Source organism: Lathamus discolor, chromosome 1 (assembly GCF_037157495.1).
Source record: "Lathamus discolor isolate bLatDis1 chromosome 1, bLatDis1.hap1, whole genome shotgun sequence".
NCBI classification, from domain to species: domain Eukaryota; kingdom Metazoa; phylum Chordata; class Aves; order Psittaciformes; family Psittacidae; genus Lathamus; species Lathamus discolor.
The window spans coordinates 69,528,307-69,553,279 of NC_088884.1; the positions used below are offsets into that span (position 1 = coordinate 69,528,307).

General features: G+C 52.1%; 4 protein-coding genes across 9 annotated transcripts in view; 2 read left to right on the forward strand and 2 right to left on the reverse strand.

Annotated features, from left to right (window-relative positions):
* Positions 1–10,417, forward strand: SOX10 (SRY-box transcription factor 10). Of its 2 annotated transcripts, none has more exons than XM_065678524.1 (4): positions 1–202; positions 1,356–1,815; positions 7,340–7,605; positions 7,998–10,417. In XM_065678524.1, the coding sequence occupies exons 2-4, from the start codon at positions 1,406–1,408 to the stop codon at positions 8,717–8,719; spliced, it is 1,398 nt and encodes a 465-aa protein (XP_065534596.1). In that variant the 5' UTR covers positions 1–202; positions 1,356–1,405; the 3' UTR covers positions 8,720–10,417. The 2 variants fall into 2 exon arrangements, with proteins under 2 accessions (XP_065534596.1, XP_065534605.1); XM_065678533.1 differs by having other exon boundaries at positions 8,004–10,417.
* Positions 9,607–17,309, reverse strand: POLR2F (RNA polymerase II, I and III subunit F). Of its 3 annotated transcripts, none has more exons than XM_065678568.1 (5): positions 17,199–17,308; positions 17,006–17,075; positions 16,747–16,877; positions 15,494–15,565; positions 9,607–9,667 (listed from the first exon to the last, which is right to left on the reverse strand). In XM_065678568.1, exons 1-5 carry the CDS (start codon positions 17,216–17,218, stop codon positions 9,622–9,624), a joined length of 339 nt encoding a protein of 112 aa, XP_065534640.1. In that variant the 5' UTR covers positions 17,219–17,308; the 3' UTR covers positions 9,607–9,621. The 3 variants fall into 3 exon arrangements, with proteins under 3 accessions (XP_065534640.1, XP_065534647.1, XP_065534631.1); XM_065678575.1 differs by lacking the exon at positions 9,607–9,667 and adding an exon at positions 13,587–13,785 and having other exon boundaries at positions 16,792–16,877; positions 17,199–17,309; XM_065678559.1 differs by lacking the exon at positions 9,607–9,667 and adding an exon at positions 13,587–13,785.
* Positions 17,270–22,526, forward strand: C1H22orf23 (chromosome 1 C22orf23 homolog). The gene is made up of 6 exons (XM_065678546.1): positions 17,270–17,515; positions 17,772–17,834; positions 18,222–18,398; positions 19,096–19,230; positions 20,424–20,524; positions 20,808–22,526. The coding sequence occupies exons 1-6, from the start codon at positions 17,437–17,439 to the stop codon at positions 20,910–20,912; spliced, it is 660 nt and encodes a 219-aa protein (XP_065534618.1). The 5' UTR covers positions 17,270–17,436; the 3' UTR covers positions 20,913–22,526.
* The window catches only part of MICALL1 (MICAL like 1), a 20,466-nt gene continuing 17,310 nt past the window's right edge, over positions 21,818–24,973 (reverse strand). For all 3 annotated transcript variants that reach the window (XM_065678500.1, XM_065678490.1, XM_065678511.1), the window contains exons 13-16: positions 24,873–24,946; positions 24,358–24,472; positions 23,979–24,025; positions 21,818–23,682 (exon numbers count right to left, since the gene is read on the reverse strand). In XM_065678500.1, the coding sequence (XP_065534572.1) occupies positions 23,561–23,682; positions 23,979–24,025; positions 24,358–24,472; positions 24,873–24,946 (358 nt within the window). In that variant the 3' untranslated portion in view covers positions 21,818–23,560. The remainder of the gene's footprint in view (positions 23,683–23,978; positions 24,026–24,357; positions 24,473–24,872; positions 24,947–24,973) is intronic.

The window sequence follows — 24,973 nt, forward strand, 5'->3', positions numbered from 1 at the left end:
CCGGTGCTAAGCAGCAAAGCCAGCGAGAGGCATCCCGCCGGGGTGTTAGTAAAAACCAAGCTCCCTCTAGGAATGGCACTTGCCTGAGAGCCGCCCCGCGCTGCGCGCCCCGACGCCACCGGGGCTGGCAGGGAGAACAAGGGGGCCATTGGAATACAAATCACAGCCCTCGCAGGACCTGCCCGGCACCCCGGCCAGCAACGTAAGTCCCTACCTGAGCCCGCTCGCACAGGCGCACACCTTCGCTCCTGCTTCTATCCCCCCTGCTTGTACTTTATCCAGGATCCGCAGTGAGGGTCTGTGCCACCCGCCGGAACTGGAGGGGTGGATAGCAGCCCTTGCTCTGCTGTTTGCCAGCTAAGCCAGAGGCACGCTTCTCCATCCCTTCTTTTTCTCTTTCCCTAATTTCTTTCTTCTTTTTTTCCTCTATTTCTGGATGGGGCGGGGGGGGGGGAAAGAGAGGCCTTTATCTTAGAGTGTTTCTTTCTCCAAGAGGGGAACTTGCTGCACAGTGGCAGGGACTTTTAGAAGTGCCTACAGACAGAAGGAGAGAGGAGGAGTGTGTGGGGCAGGCAACCCATAGCCCAGGCTTGTCTCAAAGTTAAACTCGGTTTGTGTTCATACCTGTAAATATATATACGAATGGGAATATGTACATGCAGACATGTGCATAGATGGCGGGAGGCGGGCGTGCAATCTAGATGTATTTTAAGCCTTTGGTTTATGAGCTGCAAGAGGAGGGTGAGGGATGGGGCGTCCCCGCAGCTGGGATCAGGCACTCCAGGTGCGGAGCCTGGGCTGTTTTCCTGCCCGGTGCCGCTGCCCGCTCAGCTCCTCCGAAATCGATCCCTTCTGGTTTATGGATACAGTGCTGGCGCTCTCCCTCCCGTACCTCACGCTGGACACTGCGCTGGCATTTCACTGCACACCGCCACAAAAGAGGGGCAATGCCCCACACAAGTTTTGTAGCTCTCCCCCTATCCCACTCCCTGTGGGGAGCTGCGCCCGGGCAGGATGGCCTGTGTTACTCTCTCCTCAGGTCCCCAGCCCTTCTTATCCCTCTGCCGCTGGCCCCTCCGCACGTCAGCTCCACACAATGCAGAGATAGGGAGCGATATCCCAATTAATCAGGGGCCCCGACCCATCCCAACCCCCATGGATCACGGGTTCTGCGGTGCGCACGGCAATCGCTTTGCTTGCGCTTTTATTGAGTGGCCCCTGCCTCGCTGGTCAGCTCTCCAGAGACCCTGGAGTCCCTTTCACATTTGGTGGTTGCTTCTCCTTTTCCCTCTTTCTCCCCCTCTCTTTCTTTCCTTTCTTTCCTTTGTTTTTGTCTTCCTCCCTCCCCTCCCCAGTGGGAAGAAGGACATCAAGAAGGAAGAGGAAGAAGGGTTCGAGCGCAACCATGGCTGACGACCAAGACCTTTCAGAGGTGGAGATGAGCCCCGTGGGCTCTGAAGACCACCACTGCCTCTCGCCAGGACCCTCCATGGCATCGGACAACTCCCCGCACCTCACCGGCTCCGGGAACGGGGACATGGGGAAGGTCAAGAAGGAACAGCAAGACTCGGAGGCGGACGACGACAAGTTCCCGGTGTGCATCCGCGAGGCAGTCAGCCAGGTGCTGAGCGGCTATGACTGGACTCTGGTACCCATGCCCGTCCGGGTCAATGGAAGTAACAAGAGCAAACCCCACGTCAAGCGGCCCATGAACGCCTTCATGGTCTGGGCACAGGCTGCCCGGAGGAAACTGGCTGACCAGTACCCGCATCTCCACAACGCCGAGCTCAGTAAGACCTTGGGGAAGCTCTGGAGGTAAGAGCGGGTGGGCAGAAGGGGAGCGCAAGGGTTGAGGTTTGGGGGTGTCCCAGAGAGATAATGTGGTAGGTAGAAGGATGGAGACTTAGCAGGGGCTCCTTGGTGGTGATGGGGCAAGAGTGGTGGTTGAAGGTATGAAGGTTTCCCCAGCACAGCTCACCTCCATCCTGGGTAGCAACCCTTTCCATGTGTTTCCCACTAACTTCCCCTATTGTTCCTGACCAGGACGCTCTCGTTCGGGTCCTCTCCTGCCTGACTGCCAGGGGAGATCTTGTTTTCTTGGCTCACCCCCTCTGTTGGGCCAAGTCATGCACTAGAAGGAACCAGGCTGAGCCCCATCCAACTTAACACACTGGTGGCTGCCTCAAGCCTATTTGAAGTTGGGTCCCAATGCTGGGGTTATTTTCTGCACAGCACCACAGAGCAAGCAGGAAACCAAGTTACAGTCGAGGAGGAAGGTCAGGGGAAGGGAGCCAGGCAGTCAGAGCCCCCCACCAGTCCTTCCCAGGACAGTCCCAGTTCCGCCAGGCAATGCAGGTGCAGCGAGATGGACAAGGAGAGACCCTGCTAGAAGGTGGGGCTGAGGTTCAGCAGGAAGAGAACTGCCTAAGTCCCAGCCTTAGCAGGCTCTCTTGCAACATGCCGGCTGAAACCATCTCCCTTTGCACCCGGCGAGATGCCCTCCCCTCTTGCTGGCACGCACACGCTCGTCCTTCTGGCCCCACCAGTTTGTTGTGCCCATTTTCATCCCTGGATCTTTTACGTACCCTCCCCAGCCCGCTCCTTCTTCCTCCACAGACCAACAGGCTGCCCGCCCTGCTCGCAGCCGGCCCCTGGGTGTGCAGAGAGCCCATCGTGCCCAAGCCAAGTGCCACTTCTTTCCCTTGTGGTGGGCTCTGCTGATAACCCCACCAACCTTTTACAAACGCTTTCTGCTGCAAGTCCCCAGCACCGTCCCCCTCCTTGCATTGCACCAAGCGGCAGAAACGGGCCCCCTCATTCTCTCTCCTGCCCGGGCAGCATCTCCTGAAGGAAGCCCTCAACCTGGGGTGGGCCAAGACGCATTTTTCCAAGCACGAGGAAAACACACACCCCATCCAACAGCTGATGCCCAGGTCTCCTCCTGATCTCAAACCTCCTTGTTCACAAGGAACTGGGGTCTAACTTCTCCCTCTGCCCATTTACCCCAACCCGCCAGCTTCAAGCATAACTCCAGCAAAGGGATTTCTTTGTGAAGTGGAAGGCAGGGTGTGATTGCAGATGTCTCATCTGTCGCTCTTTCCCGCTTTGTTCCCCATTGCCTTCCCTTCCCTTTACCACTCTGCTGCCTGCCTCTGGACTATGAAGCTGTGCTGGAAGGGGTACGTGTGCAGGGGGAACCCACCCTTTTCATTCCCAAAGTGTTATTTTAAGGTATTGCTCCTTTATTGCAAAATATTGCCAGATTTTAGAGCAACGGCCTTGCTGCAAACATTGCATTTCCCTTGAAAATACAGCAGAGCAGTGAAGCTCTCCTTAGGTATTGCATTCAGAGCGCAGGGAGACACAGCTCCCAGCCCGCGGCCACATTCATGCACGCGACTGCCTCCCTGCTCCCAGGGCACGGCTACCACTACCGGATGCATGGGACTCGGAGCAGGGGGACAGTGCCGCTGGACAACAGCCTCGATCCCCTGGTGTTTCTCAGGGAGCACGGGTCAGGCAGAGAAGCTTGCGGGCTCAGGCTGGGGGTTGTTGTGTACTGCAGTTTGCCACGCAGGTGCTTTGCTTGAACACGTCTCCTCTCCGAGTGTCCCTAGTGCAGGCTGCGGCTCTCTGAGCTGTGTCAGCCCCAGTGGGGACCATGCAGCAGAGTAAGCTGGCTTACGGGTGCAGTGAGTGTCTGGCCTGGGTAGGACCATGTGCGTGTGTCTTTCCGTGAGGCTGGGGGAAAATATCAAGCAACAGAACGCCGGGGGAGGTGGTCCAAAGGTTACCAGGATAGTAGACCTGTGGTCTTCCAACCATGGTACAGTTGGGTCTGCACTGAGGTTCCCACTGCTCACATCTGTGCTGTCCCCTAAGGTACAGCTCCTACACATTGGTACAACTGCGAGCAGACAGGTTTTGCTCTGGATGGGTTAGTCCCAAATATCTGATGAGGGTCCTTGCAAAGGGCCCTGGATGTTTGCATATCCTCACCCTCACAAGGTGGCCACCCAAACCCTACACTGCTAGATGCTTTGGAAAATGTGGACAACTCACATTTCCACACGGCTGCTCTGGCCCTACACAGGTAAAGGGCACGTTACGCAGAGGGACGAGTGCTGGTGAGCACGGAGTCTGCCTGCAGATCACCATTAAACCAAGCATGCCCACAGCGATCGGTGCCGGGTGGGGACAGCAGAGGCTGGGAAATCTTGAAAGGCAGCATCAGACTGACCGATAACCCCAGTGCTGCCTCATTTGCCCCTCTGCAAAACAGGCTGCAATAGCCCAGCTTTTTATTGAAACCCGGCATTTGCTTCGGCTCTGTGCCACCGCCACGTCCTCCGTGGGCTCCAGTCCCCATTGGGAAAGGCTGCAGGACATGCCCTGATGGCCACGCTACCCCCAGGTGCAGTGCCAGGGGGCTTATGGCTCCATATATCTCCCCCAGTCTGTTCCAGCTTAGGGTGTGTGAAGGGGTGCAGTCGACAAACTGAACATCAACCAGAAAGGATGGTTTCTGTGCTCGGTAGCCATGAAATCTCGCCTTGGCTGCTTTCCTTCCCTGGGGTGGGACAGGGAGCAGCTCTCAAATGGAGGCTGACTCCTGAAAATGTCGGCATGACTCTCAGCCAAGATGCCAGCCAGCACCACCTCCAGGGCCGAAAACAAGAGAGGCACAGCAAAAAGAGAAGGAAGGCTCAGCAGGGAGGAGCGAGGGGACCCAACGGAGGGCTATTTGCTTGAGGATGGCAGCGCCCAAGGAATAAGGTCACATCCGCAAAATCCAGGGCCATGAACGTGCAGGAGAGCTTCCCTGGCTACCTTCTGCTCACAGCCGGCCCTTGCCTTCTCTCAACTCTGATGCCTTACCCCATCACCACACTGAATCATCGGCAGCTGAGTCCTGGCACAGGTCAGGTCTCTGGCTGCCGCACCGGTCACCATGCAGTGCCAGGCAGAAGCAGGGGAGGCTACAAGAGGTGGGCAGACATTTTAGCCCTTCTTTCTCCTCCTGGAGCAGGGCACTGGATGGTTGCCCCTCTCCCCTCAGCTCTGGCGTGAGCACTCGGTGTTGGGGAGGGTGGTGAGGGCTCCGTTAAACCCCATGAAGGGCTTTGCTCTGTGATCCGTAACTTCCCTGCTCGTGCGAGATTCCTTTGCATTACAGCCTGTGGGGTGTGGGGGGCAGGAGGGGGAGGGCAGGAAGCAAGTGAAATCCAAATCCCCCCAAATCTCCTGGCCTTTGCCTGCTTGCACCAGTTTCACTTTGCTAAAGCCGATTTGAGCTCTGATCCCAGCCAGGGGGGAGGAGGGAGCAGCAAGCTCTGGAAAGAAGGTAAGGGTGTGGGGAGTGGACTTGTCACTGTCCTGCTGGTGCCACTGCCCATGGCCTACAGCCCTCCTGCTCTAAGAGGTGCCCACATAAAAAGAGACCTCTCATGCCCAACCACAGCATCTTATTTGGTTTAGCACCGTTTGGGTTGGGTGTGCGGGAAGCCTTGAAGCGTCCTGGGTTGCAAGGCTGCAGGTTTTGCCTGCATTCTCTATCTCCCATGAAGATGAGTCATTCTACAAGGATGAAGGTTTTGCCAAGGCAAAGTTGCTTTCCAGTCCACAATGCCTACAAGGGTTGGCCATGATGTCCCTTTGGAAGGCCATCTGGAGCAGCACAGGCTGCAGGATTAGAGCACTCTGGGATGTGTGAGCATAGTGTATGGTGGCAGGAGGGAGACAGGAAAGCTGGTGTTGGATTCTCAGTGGCTCGATTGCTTTAATCTCTGGAATTAAGGCAGTGGAGGAATGTGGTGTGTGGCCACAACCTGCTCTGGCTGCCTGGATTGAATCCAGGTCAGCATCGTAATGGGCTCCAGCCCATGCCATACACCTCTGGCTGCCAGCTGAGGGGATGCACAAGGAACAAGGGAAAGGGAGTGCTTAGGAACCAACGCAGTACTTGCTGGCAACCCTACATGCTCCTTGAGCCATGCCTCCCCTTTGTCTTCTTTCAGGCCAGTTCAGGCCTTTTTCCTCAGTGCCTACAGCTTAACAAAATTGGTCACATTTTAGTGCTAAGGGCTTCAGGGGCGTCAAGGTGCTAGCACAACCCCACTGCCATGTAGTTCTTTTGTTGGGCAGAAAAAGGCATGGACATCCCATAAATGGAGGGGGTTTTGCCATTTGGGAGCCCTGCCATTCCTAACGGCTGTTGGAGTTGCAAGTCATGGGATGATTGGTCCCTTCTGAGAGCACTGGTTTCTTGTTGGAAGCAGGATGACCTTGAGTCACAAGAGTATTTGAGGGGCAAAATCATAACATGAAACTGAAGTGCTTAAAGCTAAGATGCTGCTAGAGGCTTGAATAATGAGGCTGATCTCATCTTCAAGTGCTCTGAGCCATCCTGCCTGCATATTTCACCATTTCCATGGAAAGCCTGTTTTAACTAGAGCAGCCCATGACCTGGCAGGAATAGAGAGAAGGAGCTTATGTTTCTGCAGTGCTTTTCACCCAGAGACCAAAGCTCATCTATTTCTATACGCCTAGCAATGTAGCAGCTGAATTTTTTACAACTGCTTGGCTAAATTCAAGAAGGGCTGGTCCTTTGTGGTTCATCCTTGTGCATTATCCGTATCTAAGGTGAGCAGAAGCTCCAGGAGCAGCAGAATGCACTAGTCTCCTGTTCTGAAGTTTTCTTCAGTTTCCTCTTAGGATATTGCAAGATGCTCAAAGACCCAGCAAGCTCCATGCAGCAACATGAATACTGGGAAGCCAACATAATTTGCTACCACTTGTGCTCAGCAGAGCCTCAAACTTCAAGCAGAGCCTATGGAGAGGTGTGAGATTAAACTGGAATATATACAGTCTAGGGAAGAGCAGGAGACATGTAGGAGGCAGGACCAGAGGTAGTAAGGGTGTGCCACATTGCCTTAGTCCGAAGGATGATCCCAACTGCTCTTAATTTGCCCAAAGTCCTTCAAAACACAGCCTTATTTTGCACAGCTATGAAAGGCTGTGCTTTGCGTTTGGGCAATGTAAGATTGGGTGTTGAACTGACTGAGGTGAGAAGCATCACGCAGCTGGGGCAGGGGGACCCAGTGCTGGCACTAACCAGTGTCAGGGCTTAATAATTAACAAGGAGGATGAAAATATTGCCATCTCCACTGAAAACACTTCCAAGCTTTCCCTGTTGTTCTGGGAAATACCCTCAATGGTGCAACACCCTGACATCTGGATTTACACACTGTGTCCCACGATGCTGTGTATAGATGTGGGGGCGCTGCTGACATACCTGCCCCTCTCCTTCCCCTCTTCTTTACCACCTTGGCCTCTGCAGGCTGCTGAACGAAAGCGACAAGCGGCCCTTTATCGAGGAGGCGGAGCGGCTGCGGATGCAGCACAAGAAGGACCATCCCGATTACAAGTACCAGCCCCGCCGGCGGAAAAACGGCAAGGCCACGCAGGGCGAGGGTGAAGGCCAAGTGGAAGCGGAGGCCAGTGGGGCTGCTGCCATTCAGGCCCACTACAAGAACGCCCACCTGGATCACAGGCATCCCAGCGAAGGGTCGCCCATGTCCGATGGTCATCCGGATCACTCCTCAGGTGAGTCTCAGGTCTCTGTAATCCTACTGACAGGTTACAGCCTACTCAGAGGCTCACAACAAAGTCACCAAGGTGAAAGCCTCAGCAATGTGGTTCACACCTTGCTCGTGACTCAACAAACTGCTGGAGCCAGATGTATAGGGATGTGCTTGAGTTTCACGGGTGCTTGCATTCCTCTGGTCAGGCAAGGTATTGCTGCACTCTCCTATTTCTTTCCACAAGATTACAGAAAAAGGTTTGGTTCTGGCTGGCTGCTTCTCTCCCTCCACTGAAGTCTCCAGTCTAATGGCTGCTGGCATACTGGGAGGAGTGGAGCTGGGCTGCGTACAAAGCCAGGCCTAAAGCAGTAACTCACTTCTTCTCTCTCTTTTCTCCTCAAAATGTTTTTCAAGTTGCAGGTCAGAGCCACGGGCCCCCAACGCCTCCTACCACCCCTAAGACTGAGCTGCAGGCAGGCAAAGCCGACTCCAAGCGAGAAGGGCGTTCCCTGGGGGAAGGGGGAAAGCCACACATTGACTTTGGCAATGTGGACATCGGAGAGATCAGCCACGAAGTGATGTCCAACATGGAGACCTTTGATGTCAATGAATTCGACCAGTACCTGCCACCCAACGGACACGCCGGCCACCCAGGCCATGTTGGGGGCTATGCAGCAGCGGCGGCTGCTGGCTATGGCCTCGGGAGCGCCCTGGCTGCAGCCAGCGGACACTCTGCCTGGATCTCCAAGCAGCACGGAGTCTCATTGTCCACTGCCACCTCATCGGTGGTGGACTCCAAGGCCCAGGTGAAAACAGAGGGGTCTGCTCCTGGAGGTCATTACACCGACCAGCCCTCCACCTCCCAGATAGCTTATACATCCCTGAGTCTGCCCCACTACGGCTCGGCCTTCCCCTCCATCTCCAGGCCACAGTTTGACTACCCGGACCACCAGCCCTCGGGACCCTACTACAGCCATTCCACCCAAGCCTCTGGCCTCTACTCGGCCTTCTCGTATATGGGACCTTCCCAACGTCCCCTTTACACTGCCATCTCTGACCCTGCACCCTCCGTGCCACAGTCCCATAGCCCCACACATTGGGAACAGCCCGTGTATACGACTCTCTCCAGACCATAGGGAATGGGGAACAGTGACCGAAGCAGCGACGGAAAGGCTCCGAAGAATCAGCACAGGCAGAAGAGCCTCCGAACTCCGAGGTCACTCAGTGCCATCCAGCCACCAGAACCCACTGAGTATACAGAAGTGCCTTTCTTGACCCCGGCTATCGCTGGCTCACCCGCCTAGAGGAAGGTTTTTCGTCCTTTCGCCCTGTACCAATTTCACGCACGCAAGCCACGCGACTGGCTTGCAACACCTTATTGGCCTTCTAGATGAGGAGGATTCTAGACATGGAGTGACTGGTCCATGGTGGGTTTCGCTGTGTGCACCCTGGACTGTCTGATGAGAGAGAGACTGTCCTTTCCTTCCCCTCCCCAGACTGCTCCAGGAAGTTAGCAAGCGTTTCCAACAGGCCACAATGGCCAACACTTTCTCACCTGCTGCAGGTGAAGGGTGGCTGCTCAGCCTTGGTGGACTTGTTACACGAGGAGTAGCGGGGAGGATGGCATGGCCGGCTTCCTTGTGATCACTGTTATGCAGCAGTCCTGCCTAAGATTCACACATGCACGAATCTTGAACTTTGTTGGAAGACCAACCTACGCTTGCTTCCCTGCTGATTTCCACAGCTGCATCCTAGTTTTAATTCCCACCTCTTCTCTCCATCTTGTGTCTGTTTAATCCCACACTCTTTCCTGCGTGGAAATTTTAAGGCTTGCCTGAATAACACATAGGACTCTGGAACCCTAGTGTTACTCATACCACAGCCCGCGTGTTCGTGTATGGAGGTGCAGAAGTGGGGAAGGACCAGTGAATCACTAAGGTGCTGTGGGTGAATCCTCCTTTTTTACAATTACTCTATATTGTTCATTTATGTCTGGCATTTCAGTCTTTTCTCATCTCTCCAGTATCCCAAACAACCTCTAGACAAACTTTGTCCTTGCTCTTCCATGTCTGACTGTGCACTGCCTGAAATGAAAAGGCACCAAGAAAGTTACTATGCACTTGCCAACACCCCAAGTCGATTCCAACACTCTCTTCAAACCCCCACTCTAAACTCAGGCTGATGGGCTGTGCATCCCCGCGTGTTTGTTCACCATGTCTTCCAGTCAAAAACTCCCTCCTACCTATGCTGAGGATGGAAAGATGCTCCTGCGGCTTTAAGCAAGGTAGATATGCATCCAATCTTGGACGAGTGTAAAGAAGAGAACCCTTTGATTTCCCCTTTGGGTTTCAAACTGGAAGCCACCACCTCTTGCAGTCAGATCATGTTCTTGTTTTCAGCCCAGCACCTGCGGACAGTCTGCTTACTTCTTTGTCACCTCCAGGACTGGAGGGGTTTGTCATGCCAGGGAGTGAACTGGCACAAAAGTTGCTGCAGGAAAACATGACTCCTGGCAATTGATCACAGAGACATGTCATGAGACCTTCCAATGGATATTCCAGTCTAGAAAGACAAAATACTCTGACCAAATGTGGACTGTGATCGGTACCACTGTACCCCTGCTGATATGACTGTCAGATGCCTTTCCTGCCTCCCTTAGCTATGGATGACTTATCCTTCTGGTGTCTGAAAAGATCACGTAGAATGTTTGCTCCTTGTACGCATGTAACCTCTTCCAGCCCTGTCCCCTTATTTATGCAAGTAGCACCTTCCTCTCCCACCTTCCTTTCCCCAGTCTTATGCTGTCCTAGCACCATTAACTCTGCATTAAACATATGGAATAATAAACTTAAAAGTTTCATTTTCATGTGTCTGGGGTTTTTTGACCTCTTTCATGCAAGCCTCTGTTTTTTCCCCGGTAATTGTATGGATGGGTGATACCACCACTACACAGATCCCGTGCACAGCCTCCCTCTGCCTGTCATGAAAATGATACAGGCAGAACTCTGACTGGCTTTACCAGACTCCCTCATGGAGATGAAACTCTGCTCACACCCCAGCTCCAGTCATTTCTTCAGTGAGAGATGTAGTAGCACTCATTTCTGTTCTTCAGCTAAGATTCAGCACATGCAATTAGGAAAGGCACTGTTTTGCATCTGTTTAACCCAAAAATTTCTTAGTGTGATTGTTAATGCTCTGCAGAATAGGAGCGTGGGGTTTCTTGTCTTGTTTCCTTCCTCATCACCAGGCGGCAGATGGCACGCTTTCAAAACTCCCAAACCCCAAACTTCCCCACAAATGCAAATTCATGCATTTTGGAAGCAACCATTAATTTCTCTGTAGAATCTCAACACCCTGGCCTCTTGCCTTCCACAAATGACAACTTAAATACAAATGCTCATACACAGTATAGTCAAGAATAGATGCATACACTTTCTTACTTGTTGAAGAAGACATCCTGGGTGTAAAGTCCTGGGAGGCTATCTGAAGATATTTGGGAAGAAAACGTACAGCAGATTTTAGTCTGCTTAAGAACATCTCTCAAGGCCAATGGTAGCAAGGTAGGATTCCAATTAACACACACACTCCACAACAATCATAAATAGATGGCAAAGAGTTTCAATGCTGATGTGTGTGATCCATCCAGTGAGTTTGTGTTCACTGAAGGCTTTCTGGGTGAGTAGAGTAAGCAGGATGTCTAGGAACTGCTGAACATGTTCAAAGGTTTTCAAAACTCACAGCACTATTTAGATGAAGTCCTGTATAGGGCCAAGAGCAACAGCAGAATAGCTCAATGCACCTAACGAGGGCGATGCCAGCTGAAGAGCTCCATGCAAAATAGGACTGTGGCTATTCACTGGAGAGGAGGATAAATCTCTACCCACAAGTTAGAGGCTGTGGGAAGAGTCCAGAAGGGAAATACTGCACCCCTGAGCAGGTCAGGAGCATGTGTGGGAAAGAAGGGAAGCCATGGTGGCGTTAAGAGGTAGGAGAGTTGATCACAAGGGTGGGAGAGAGAAGGGACATGGTATCAATGAACAGAAGAGCAGGAGAAGAAAGGTCTTAACCCCACACAGGTAGCCTTCTCCAGCTCTTCAAAAAGCAAATGAAGAAAAGAAGTGAGTGAGCTCTGCCTCAACCATTCTCTAATGGAAGGGGATGCCTCCTCTCATCTAGGAGTGTCCTAACAACTAGGACAGGACTGAGATCGCTGCTGGTAACAGAGGGGTTAACCACTCCTCTTGCAGCATAGAAGGAGCTGGCCCGGCATCCTTCCCTATCCCTTTAATCGTATCTGATACAGATGCAAGGCTAGGGAGGGGAGGCGGGGAGGAACAAAGAAGTCATTTAAAAAAAAAGAAAAAAAGGACAAGAAAACGACCCCCGCGCTCCATGGCAGACGCCAAAACGATTGCACAAAGGCACCATTTCAGGGCTGAAATTTCACCGCACCAACGTGATTAAAGGATTCCACGGAGGGTGGGGGGAGAAGGCTGAAGGCCACAGTGCTGCAAATTAACCTTTTCTTGGTAAGGATGGCCTGGACCAGGAAGCATTTGTGTGCCTTCCAGTCAACCCCCTTCCCACACCTGCAAGCATCTCCACATTCCCTTTGACCTGGGACCCATTCAGCTCTGGCATTTTTGCCTCCAAAACTAGCCCCTCCTGTGCACACCAGCAGAGGAAGGATGGACTGTGCTTTCACAGGGAGCAGTAAGAGAATGACATTCATGGTCGGTTATATGAGCCAAGCTCCCAGGCAGGTGGATGTACATTCCCTTTGGGACAGGGATGCTCATGTGCAGGCACTGACTACAGACACAGTATGGAGAACACACATTCTATATAGACACACAAGCTTTAACACAAAGTAGTTGGAAACACTCTTTCTGAAACAGCATAAAGAGAAAAATTAATGTAAAGCAGAAAGCATAGGTGAGGTGCACCTTCCCCCTTCTCCTCAAAAAACAGAAATTCCAAGACCACTTTTTAATATGATAACTGAGAAAGACTCAGCCCAAGAGCTCAGATCTTCCTCAGGCAGAGTGAGAACCTTGGAGCACACAGATAAAGACATGAAAACTAGGTAGCGGCTGGCTGGAAGCCCTTGCAGATTGTAATGCATCCACCCAGCTCTTGACTTAAGCATATAACCTCTCCGCACATCAGAGACAAGAGGGCAGGCACCTGAAGAGGACAAACGACTGATCTTCCATCACACTACAGATTAAAGGAACTCTAGGATTTAACTACAGTTGTGCCACCGTAACAGCCACCAAAGAATGCACAACTGAGATGGCTGGAGAGCACCCACACACCCAGGACCATCCATTCCATCGCATGTCAGAGAAGGGCTGTACAAGGAGCACGCTCAGCAACAACCTACAGCTGCTGAACTGGTGGGACCGTGAGCGGTGACCGCGCTTCCGGCTGGGGCAGTGCCACTGAAAGGGGATCCCCACTTCTGATAAGCAGCAGGAGCAGGGAAACAATAGGCGATTTGATGAGAGCTGCTCTATGATACTCCTGAGAAGCCCCACAGCCAGCCCCAGCCAGAGAGGAAATTGGGGGTTTCCACAGCAACCTGCTGAGGGCACAAAGGCCCAACTGTCTAGGGGGAAGCAATGGAGGTGTCTCAGCACTCATGTTTTAAGAGGGGACGGGGTAGAAGGCTGGAGTCTTTCTGAAGCCAACGTACCTGCAAGAGCAATTTTGTACAGCAGGAGCTTAATTGGCTATTGGTGCTATAACCAGGGAGGAGCAGTAATGAAGGAAGAGGAAATAGTTACTGCAGTCCTGAGCCTAGCTAACAGGTAAGGCTCAAGACTGCACTGATACAGGTGAAAAAAAAGCTGCACTTGGCTTCCAATCTTACTAACATAGCCCACGACACAGAAACAAAGAATGATGACCAAACTGGTAAGAGAGAAGCAAGAAAGTCTTCTCTTGGGCATGTAAGACTGAGATGAAAGAGAAGGCATGAGGAAATAAACCCAAAACACATTTAACTTAAAATAAAGGGGTGTGTGTCATAATTTATTTACATAGATATAAACAAAAATAGAAGCATCTCTGGAGAAGGAAAGAACCAAAACAATAGCTGGAGGCTGCTCAGTCTGTGATAATTAACTCATCCACACCCCAGTCTTCGTAGCTCCCATCTGGTAGGTAACGACGGATGATTATGGGGATCTTGCGGGCTCTGAAGGGAGGACAGAGATGTGAGCAGAAATGCCAGAGCATTTGCACTGTACCACTTGAGCAGGCAATAGGAACTGGGGTGCTTAGTGGCTTCAGTAAACTCATGAGGTTTAACTGAGAGATCTGTGTAGCAACAGTGATTTGGCATTACACAACAGAGGGAAGTCGCAGCAACTTTCTCTCTTTCATAAGTACAAAGCACTGAGCACTCTCAGACTCAAAACAACCAAAGACCTACAGGTCAGCCCTCTATTGCTAATGCAGGAGTTGAGCCCTGTGATCTGAACCTACGATGAGGCAGCACCAAGCATCTAATTACAGATATGGGGGGTGGGGTGGGGGGAATATACAGGGTCTTGAACAAATCCACTTTTTGTTTGATGAAAGATTTTTCCCCCACAAGATGCTACAAAAGTAGCAGAACTGTGAGAACCTTCATAACAAACTGGTATTCACAGACTATTTTGCACCCTGAGAGCATCAGTTACATTTTAAGAAGGATACATGCACTAGGGACTATTAAGGTACCAAAAGCTGGTACAGCTGAGGTAGAGCACAGCATCTGCTAACAGTGCTTCCAATTACAAAGCAAGAAAAAGCTAAATAAAATTAAACTTAATGGAAATAGACTTAAGTCATCAGAATGCATCAGACAGTCTGGAATCTAAGCAGGGCATCAGGTTTCAACCATATCAGACTTGAAAAGTGATACAATTTCTTTAGTGATCACATTCGGGGACATTGTTTTTCCAGTAGCAAAGTAGTTCCCTCATGCTGAAAATCACAATGGGATTTTGGCACGGAATAGGATGCCACTATACTTTTGTCACACCCTGACTTACTGCTAGAGCTCACAATCAGACAGTGACCAGAAGCAACTCTGGCTGAGCTTAGAGATCAGGAACATGCCCTAAGGAGGTTTTGGCAATGATAAAGGGAGCTGTAATAGATGTAAAATCTGCAAGAGCAACTGCAATGCACTGAGACACTGGGGGAGCAGAGGGACAGTTCAGTTCAAGAACAGGGACCTGATCAGTAAACAGAGCCCATTTGCTCTGCTTGAAGGATCCTTGCATGTGATCCAGGTCACTGACCATGCAGGACAACCGCAGGCCACCTGGGAGCTCTGCTGTGGAATGGTGGGCCTCTAAGTGGTGATCCAAAAGCTGCCTCTGCTACAGTCAAAAGGATTTGTTTATCTTTCTGTAAGCAGGGGATGTGCCTCCCCACAATAAGCTAAATGTACAAAGGTGTGGGGAAAGAACATTCTTAAGACGGTCTCCACCCCATCAGCCCGACCCTTATTTCATTTTTTGCCAGTACTTCATTTGAACACAGGTCTGTTCAGATGGCTGCTTCAAATCAGTTCCTTCCAGGGAATTAAACTGGTTGCAGAAAGATGAGGACCTTGGGTTCTCATCAGAGAAATAAAGAACATTTGGATTCCAAAGTAAAAGAGGTGAAAGCACTCATATCATCAGTGCTTTGCATGAGAAACTAGGATGGGAAACAGCAGCTGCAGGGAAGTCCCAAGGTGAAAAAGGGGAAGGCAACTGTAGTGCTTACTGTTATCGAAAACAAAGTGTATCAATAGCAGCACTGTTATCCAAAGCAAGGCTGTCTTGGAATAAGCTGCTAAATGCTGGGATGAGGAGAAGACCAGTGGTTTTATGGTATCAATACACTCACCACCAAAGCCTGGGACTTACTTGAGTTCTTTCATGGCAATCAGCAACGGGTCTGTCTCTCCTTCCAGCTCCACCATCACAGGGGCACACATCCTGGGACGCAACATCAGTAATCATTGGTTAGAACATCAACAGTCATCAACACACAGAGGGGGAAGAGGGACAGCTAAGGCTTTGTTTGGGGGAAATGAGGAGCTGAATTTATGATGCACTCTACTTTTAGGAAGCAAAGGTTAAGCATTTTGCAGAGGGTGGTAACAACCAAGCAAACGTGGGTAACCACATCTGCCCATGAGGCAGCAGCAGCAGCAAAGAAAGTTCACATTATGTGTGGGTAAGACCACTGCGGGCTGCTGCTGGCCAAAGTTCAGCACTGAAGGCAGAATATGTAGGTGAAGCAGAACCAGGGGCCAAAGTGTTCTGGATTAAACACATGGCATGGGCCCATCTCATCTCCCCCATTTTTCTGGCCTTCCACCAGTTGAAAGAATGTGCATGAAATAGTTTTACAGAGTGCACACTGTGCAAAGAATAGCTTAATAAAGGAAAGATCTGATCAGCACCCATGAACTTCTAAAGAATGTAGAGAAACATTATTCTGAGGGTGGATATAACCAAGATGAAACTCGGAGATGTGCTCTCAGACAAACCTTGCTGCTAATAATCCTGCTCACAAGTTGGTTTTTCAAAAAGCAAAACTTTTTGATACACATTATTAAAATAAGTCTAGGCAGGTAAATGGATGAAGTTGAGAGCAGCCAGTCTTAGCAGCACTTAGACTAGGATTTAAATGCTATCTATCGTAAATGAGACCTTACCAATTCAAATACTTAAAAACCCCACAGCTTGTCACAATGCAACTGCACTCAAACAGGTTTCAGGTTGCTTATTTCATTCCCAATTCCTATGGCTCTGTGGTACCAACTGAAGATATTCTGGAGCATCCCTTCCTCCAACACTGGCTGTTGCAAACCAGTTCTGAGCTTTCCAGCCCACACTGGCTCCCTCAGGGAAGCGAGAAACCAGGATCTGCTTGTCACGTTCCCTATTCATTTTGCCTATAACCTAGGGAAGCTCGCTGCAGTTGATGAATACTCCCATCTCTAAGCATAAGTACCACGCTCTCAACCAAGAAGAGATAGAGAGCCTTCGGGTGCAACTAGGAGCTCCAGTGGTGATCAAGATGGTGATCTGCAAGCTCATGTAAGGGACCATATAAGACCTGGAAGTCTTTAAGGAAAGAGGATGCTCAGGATACCGAGGGAAACACTCACGCTATCTGGAGGGCACGCGTGCCCAGCACTCTGGCTCGCTCATACTTGGTCATGTAGGGGGTAGTGATCCTCTTCTGGTTCGCTTGCTGCCGCTCTCCGGACGGCAGGATCTCCACGTTCTCCTGTCCCTCCTGCGAGAAGAACACCGGCGCTGCAGCTCAGCGGCGCCTATCACCGCGGCCTGAAGGCGCTGGCAACACCCCGAGGCCTCCCCAGCCCCACCGGCCGACCGCCCCGGCAGGCAGAGCGGGGCACCCACCTCCTCCGCGTTCTCCAGGTCCTCCAGGCCCTCATCCTCTTCCACATCGTCGAAGTCGTCCCCGTCGAAGCTGCGGGAGACACACACACGTCACGGGCCGGGTCGAACCGAGCCTGCTTCCCGCCAGCCTCGCTTCGCCTCTTTTCCTTTCCCGTTCCCCTTCCCCGTCCCTCCCGTCCGGTCCCGCTCTCACTTGTCCTCGTTATCGGACATCTTGCCTCCCCTCAGCCTCCTCTCCCGACGGAAGTAGGCGCCACATCCGGGTGCTCGCCGCGACGTTTCCGGACGTGCCCTGGCGGCGCTGTTGCCATGGCGACGCGGCACGGAGCCGCTCCCGGCTCCGCCGCTTTCCATCCTCGCCGCCGCTCCGTCCCGGGCAGCCGCTGGCCGCTACGGAGCCGTTAGAGCCCGCGGCGGCACGGCCCGCCGGGATGCCGGGATGCGGCGGCCCCTCGGCGGCGAGGGCTGGGGCAGCCTGGTACAGCCCGGGCACCCGGGAGCTGCTCCGAGGTAACGGCGAAGCGGGCTGCTCGGCCTCCCCGTCCCCCGGCCTGCCCTCGCCGCGGGGAGGAGGCCCACACACATCCCGAAGTGAAGTCCCATCGCGGTCCCCCGGGAGAGTGGGGGGGAACACGGCAAGCCCGCCTTGAGTCTTCTGAACCGACATCTGCCCCTTCGTGTTTGGGCTGTGAGAGGGGAGTGCCTCGGGGTGGGTTCCCCAGCCCCTGCCCGGGCTGCCATCTTCACCCTGTGTCATGTTTTCCAGCGATGATGGAGGAGTCGAAGCTGACGCATTTCCAGAGGCGATACCTGATGGAGTGTGTGGAACGTGAGTGGTGGTTCTCTTACTGCTGTGCTGTGGTGAGGAGCTTTTGCAGCTCAGCTTGAGACCGGGGCACTGGCCCACTGCCTGGGTGGATGGGACCGTGCTGTAAAACAACAGCATGGCCCTTGCCAACACACAGGGTGAAGGGTCCCTGCAGTCAGCCAGGTGCAATGGAGAGGCTTGGACCACAGCCGGTGTGGTGTCAGGGCTCACCAGCAACCAGGGTGAGATGTACGTGGCACCCAGGGTCTTTACTAGTGGTGTTGCAGTGGATCAACAGGCAGATCTGCTGCTGGCAGTAGCCCAGGGCTGTCTGTCCATCCATCCATCCATCCATCCATCCATCCATCCATCCATCCATCCAGACTTAATGTTGGTTTTATTTTCCAGGAGGAGATACTCTGCCCCTCCAGTGCCACCCCACAACCAGCAAAGAGCCAGCACCTGCTTCCTCCCCACCTGCTCCTCAGTGGAGCAGGCTTTCAGCTAAACCCCATCTCCGACCTGCCAGCGCCTGCCAGGCAGGAGATTCCTACACCCGAGAGAAATTCAAGCCACGGGCAACACGTAAGTCGGTAAACATGGCTAATAAATAAATGGTGCCACCCAGTCCCTCCCTTCCCCTTCCATCCATCCCCTGCCAGCAGCCTCAGCAGAGGCAGGAAGGATCTGAATTGCTGTTCATCCTCACACTTTAGAAATGGATCTCTGAGGGAAGATCTATGGTAAATGCTTGCTGACTTCTGCCTGCTGGCTGGTGGGTGACAGGTTAATGACGGGGAATGGTTTTAAACTGAAGGAGGGTAGATTTAGGTTAGACATTAGGAAGAAGCTCTTCCCTGTGAGGATGGTGAGGTGCTGGCACAGGGTGCCCAGAGCAGCTGTGGCTGCCCCATCCCTGGCAGTGTTCAAGGCCAGGTTGGACGGGGCTTGGAGCAACCTGGTCTACTGGAAGGTGTCCCTGCCCGTGGCAGGGGTTGGAACTGGATGAGCTTTAAGGTCCCTTCCAACCCAAACCAGTCTGGGATTCTATGACTCACACTCCTTGCATAAGATGGGAGCACTGTGCGATTTTTGAGCTTGTAAGTTTGAATCAAACCTCTGAGGGCAGTCTGGCTGGCTCTGTATGCCCCTGCAGTGCTTGTGCAGTTCAGTCCGTCGTTAACGTAAGTGCTTCCTCTGGTGTCCTTAGGAGGGAAGTGCTGTGGCCAGGCTCCTCTGTGAGGAGACAGGCCTATGATCAATTTTTTCTCGGCATTCACAGGAGATCTGGAAAAGGAGAAGCAAAGGCTCCAAAACATCTTAGCAACAGGGAAGGATGTGGTGGAGCACAAGGTGAAGCCAGTGGTGGTTCAGACCAAGGAAGAGGAGATCCCTGAGCCTGACCGGTTTGAAGAATGTATGTCTTACTGTTCCCTGGAGGAAGGCAGGCGGGAGGCCTGGGAAGTGGGCTCCCTCTGAGGGCTGGGCTGGCAGGCCATGGGGCTGGTAACATGAAGCCCATTGCTGAAGGAGGCACAAAGCCCAGTTTCCAAGAGAAAGGAACTGCTGCTGTGGTGCTGTGACCCCACCATCCTCACAGAACTTACACTGCTGGCAGTTTCAAGCTCCCCTGGTTTGCAAGCCTCTTTGCAATCCTTGCAAGAGGTTTGCCAGCAGGTTCAAGCTCCCTGGGCTGCCAGGGAATTTCCAAGGGATGCGCAGGGAGACCTGTGCAGGAAGCCCATGTAATGCCTGTCCTCCTTCCAGCCAGTGTAACTCAGCATAGGCTAGGATGCTCACCAGCCTGACTGCTTTGGGCTCTTTTCTTTCACTTCAGCTGAAATGTCAGGCAGAATTTAAGCAATGATGGACTTTGGCTGCAGTGTATTCTGGGATGGCAATACCCTTGCCTAATATCTCTCTGTGCTTGAATCTTCAATGTGTGTGCACACCCCAGCCAGCCCTTCACTAGCCAGGGCAGCACAGAGGTGGCTGACACTAGGATAACACATATAGAGGGGTGCTTTAGTCCCTGCCACAGGGAAGCCAGTGTGGCTGGATTCATGCCTGCCCTGTATCCTCTACAACTTGCTGCAAGATGAGCATTGTCCTTGGCACATATGAAATACCCATGTGCTTTGTATTGAGCAAGGTCTGGACCAGCTGACTTCAGGTCTGTACTGCAAAGCAGCAGCTCATGTTCTGTGCCTGTGCTAGGGCTGAGGGCAGAGATGGTTGCCATCGCTGGGTGATGTGTGTCAACTAATGAACCTCAACAGCTTTAGGCAGGTTCTATCTCCATCCAGACTGGTTAAATTGTCCACAAGTAACAGAGAATTGTTGGTACAAAGAAAACTTAGAAAGTTCCCACTCCTACAAGATGGGGAGCCGTAAAAGATGGGCAGGGGCGACATTTTACGTTGCATAAGGGACTACTGAGGTATTTTGATGACATGAGCAAGATCGGCATTACAGCAGACATCACCCTTCCCCTGGTGGGGCTGCTGCTCAAACAGAGCTAGGAAGTTGGGGGTTCAGATCTAGGCAGAAACATGTTTTCTTGCCTTTCACCTGAATCGTGTTTCCACGCTGTTTTCTCTTATCCATCAGTGGTGAATGAAATTCAGGAGAGAAAAGAGTTCTTGGCAGAGATGGAAGCTCTAGGACAGGGCAAGAAGTATCAAAGGATCATCCTCACTGAAATCTCACAGGTATGCGAAGGCCCTGGCAGCACTGGTTGTACAGTACGCGATGTGAACCCCTACTGTCAGAGACCTTAAAGCAGAGTGTCCTCCAATACCCGAGTAGATAAGTGGGCAGAGAACTACCTCCCTGCATGGCATAGGACAGAGGTCTTCAGGGTTGCTTTCCATCTCTGCATGTAACTTAATCAGGGAAATAGAACTTCTGTTCTTGGGATTTGCAAAAGAATTAAAAAACCCCAAAGCTTGCCAGCTTTCTCCCTGCTCAGCCCTTCCCCTTTGTGCTTTGCAGAAAATGCGTGAGATGGAAATCCTTGACAAGAAGAGAAGTGAGGAAATGGACGAGATCATGACAAAAGACTTCCCTGGTGGGAACAAATCTGATCCCCATGACTAGGCCAAGGGAAAACACAAGTGCGATTTGTTCCCACTTCTTCCCAGACTCTTAGAATCCAAGTCTCAAGGGCTGGTCTGTGCCTGTGCCCAAAGAGGGGGCAGCACCTCCTGTTGCCTAAAGCCAGAAGGCAGGAGCAATTTGTACATAACTGATGCCAGAAGAAAGCTATTATAAAATCCTGCCCTCACACATGATCCCTTATTGCTTAATGGTATTAAAGACATGAAAAAACACAGCAACAGCTACCAAATATGACAAAGCTGAGCCTCCTTTTGCCTATGGAATGCCTCAGAACATGGCAATCCATCGATAGTAAGTCACTCCTTTCCATCCACCCAGAGGTGGAGGTTTCTTGCAACAGCACAATGCTAACACACATATTGCCACCCACATTACGACCTGCTCCTATCCCCATGACTGGGAATGGCTCCAGGGAAGAAAGATGCAGCCACGTGGCCCTGTGCAAGCACTGTCCTCTAGCAGTGCTGCAGGTCAGTGTGATTGTATGCATTAGCGAACTTCTCACTGGCAGCTGATCTGGAACAAACGTGAGGAGGAGAGGGGACTTCAGCCCATGCCTGCTGGTCTTTGCTGCTGCAGGCTTGCTGTGGGTTTTTGTTCCTGAGGGTGAACTATGCAGAACTGTCACCCGCTTCCCACAGAGCCTTGAAATGGCTGTTTGCTCACCTCATACATAGCCCGCCTCTGCCCTCTGGCAGGCTGACCATGATTGCCCTGCTATTCCTGTGTAAATCTCAGCATAAAATCCACCTTCCAATTTCTTTAAGATCCCATCCTCTACCTCTTAGCAATACTCATCAGACATTCCCAAAGCCAGGCAGCACACCCTGTCCCCGGGACAGCACAAGGTGCACAAAGGAATCAGAAACCTAAGCTGCAACCAGTTTTTCAATCCAATGTTTCTTTTATTTCTGTTCAGGTGAATGGAAGTCACGGAGTTAGTACAGTATAATTCCCAAATCAATCCCCGGACCGGGCGCAGGGCCAAGGGGCGTCAGGCTGCAGTGATCCCTATGGCCTTTGGCAACAGTGACCTGACAGCAGGCTCTAAAGTGGATTTGTTTCTCCTTGGAGAAGAGTTGTGCTTTGGGATCTCCCCTCCCACTATTCCTCATCAGCCTGCCAGGGTATAGCAAGAGTGGGATGGCATCACCAGCGCAGGGCTGAGCTTGCCACCTCCCGGCCATGGGGGCTATGCTGGCACAGAGGAGGGGCTGGATCCCTCCTCAGGGAGGGATCCCTTTCCAGAATGCTATGGCAGCCACCTTGCAAGGCACTGCTCTGCTCTGAGAGCATTTTGGCTAAAGCCTGTTGGGTTTTGAGAAGGGACTGCAGCAGATTGCTTGGGGCTTGTTATGTCTGGTTTGCAAATGAGAAGGCATGATGAACCACCTGACCAACCAAGCACCCATGAAACCCTAATTCAGACTGATCTGACAATTCAATAAATAACTCCTCGCCTTGGAGAAGGTGGGAAACAAAAATGGAAGGAGGAAGGGATGGTTGGAAGAACACTGCCTGCCATTCCCTCCTCCGATGTACGCACACACACACACACACACGCGACAAATAAAATAAGGGGTTTAAAAAGTTTTCAGGAGGGTTTGAATTCATCTAGTAAAGGAGGTGTAAAAAACAACCAGCCCACCCCTGCACACTTCTAAAGCATACACAGATGAAGCTGGGCAAAGGTCAGTTGTGACTGCGCCTCTCTCCCCAGCCGCTCAAGGGTGGCACTGGTGGGCAGGAGCACCAGCTTAGTGCCCCTTGCTGGCACTGTCTTGAGCTTTTCTGCCCTTGCCTGGAAAAGGAACGTTCCTCCCTCCCTCCAACGGCAGTGGTGTTTAGCAGCAGTGTGGGGTAAGATGTCCTGAGTAGGGCACGTGAGCTATGTCCTAGCGGCTGTATACCATCCCCTTGGGTCCTCTCAGCCCAGTAAAGGAGCCCACCCAGCTCTGACGCTCAAGGGAGGGGACAGCTCAAAATAAATAGGGCACCAGTTACGATTTTGGCTGTGGCTCTAGAGCCTTGTGATGTGGGACTGTTTTCCTAACAGTTAAGTTTAGGCCCGTAAAACCCAAAGAATCCTGGCTCTAATGCCAGAGTTTTCTCTCAAAGTTAAAAACAGGACAGAAAGGGGACAAAAGCAGGCAGGCAGGGAGGGACAGGCAGGCCCAGTCCTTTCCTGGCCGAGGTCGGAGGCACGTGGAACTGTCACAGTTAGAGCGGGAGAAGGGACAAGGAGGGAGCAGTTAGTGCAAGTTTTCCCACAAACACAAAACTCCTTGGCTTGCTTCTCAGTTAATGACAAGAACACGCAATGGGGTAACGTATCCGAAAAGCAAATCCATTTTCTCCTCACCTCCTTAGCAAGGCTTCACAGAGTGGGAACGGTCATGCTCCTCCACAGCCTTGGGAAGGGGAGTGCTTTGGTCGGAGTCCCTCACTCCAGGCAGAGGACTGGCATCTCCCCAGGCCAGCAGCTCCAGTGCCTGGGGAGGGAGCACGGGGAGACGCGAGGGGAGAGGAGGGAGCCAAGCCCCCTTCCTGGCAGGAATCCCAGCTAGCTGCAGGGAGGCCAGGGCAGTCGGGCAGCACAACCCTCCTGCTGCTGCTCTTCTCCTGCTCTAGCTTTTCTCCTTGGGTGACTTGCTCTTGGAGTCATGCTTGTTGCCCAGCAGCTTAAGCACCTTCATGGGCTTGAATTTGCCTTTCTTCTTGCTCTCGGTCTCTGTCTCCTTGTGAAATTCTGGGGTTGCAAAGGGAGGTTATTACTGCAGGGTGCTGATGGTTGTACACACACGCACAACGACAGGGGCAAGACAGCCATGAAGGAAAGCGCTCCACGCCATGCATACTTCATTCTGTGATAACAGGGGTGCACAGCACAACTGTGCCCCAAATTTTAACAGCCCTGCAGGAACAGCTCCAGAGTCTACACAGAAGAGATTCTTTCCTGCACAGTTTCATCAATGGCTTATGCTGCCCCTTGCTGGGGTCAGCAGTGAAAACATCGCTCCAAAGATCTTATCCAATGTTTCTTACCTTTCCTTTTAATCATGGCTTCCAACATTTTATCTTCCTCCTCTTCTCTGAAAGTAAGAATGGGAAAGAGGTCAGCAATTCAGCCCTGAAAACAGCTGCTCTATTGTTTGAGGCTACAGAACCTCCTACTTCTAATTCATGGAGTGGCAGATCCATCACTGTCTTGTGAGCATTTCCTACCAGCAGGATATATCTGATGTGCTGCATGTACTGCCCTGTCTTTCCTACACAAAGCATTCAAACAGACAAGGATTGGGAAGTTTGGGAAAGACATCAGCAACAGGGACATCTCGGGACACCCCCACAGGCCGCTCACAGGGCACTGAATCAGATAGGCTGTGTTTTTCCCCCTCCCTCAGCCACCCCAGTCCTCACTCACCTCTGGCGGTCCTCATCCAGGCAGTTCACAATGGCATTCCTCTGCTCAATGATGGTCACCAGCTCCTGCATCAGCACCTTCTCCCTCCCTCGGTCCTCATCAGTCCAGTCCTTCTCTACCCAGCCAAACCCCAAGGAACAACAGGCAATTAAATGGCTGAAGGAGCTCTGCAATTCAGAGTTTTGGGGCAGAGATATCCTAGCATGGTCCCGTGCTATCCTGCCATGTTGCAGGGCCAGTTGGGCTCGCAGTGTTATATGGGAGAGCACTGCAGACGCCATCCCATGGGGGTAAAAGAAGCATGTCCTTGCACAAGCCTAGGACATGCAATGAGATGGGACAGCGGCTCTAGAGGCAGCTGATAGCACTGGCATCCCTACAGATATGTCTCTCTTCACCTGATGCCCATGTAGACAGGGGAGATTGAGACAAGGGGGGCACAAAATCACAAAATGGAATCAGGATGATGCCCAAGGGTAAAACGGAGATTAACTGCATCCAGAGTGATGCTTTACCTGGCTTGTTGAGGAGGCAACGCAGTTCATACTCCACATCTGATTGCCGCTGCTCCAGATTCTGCTGCTTGAAGCTGCAAGGAAAGGGGCGCTGTTGGGAA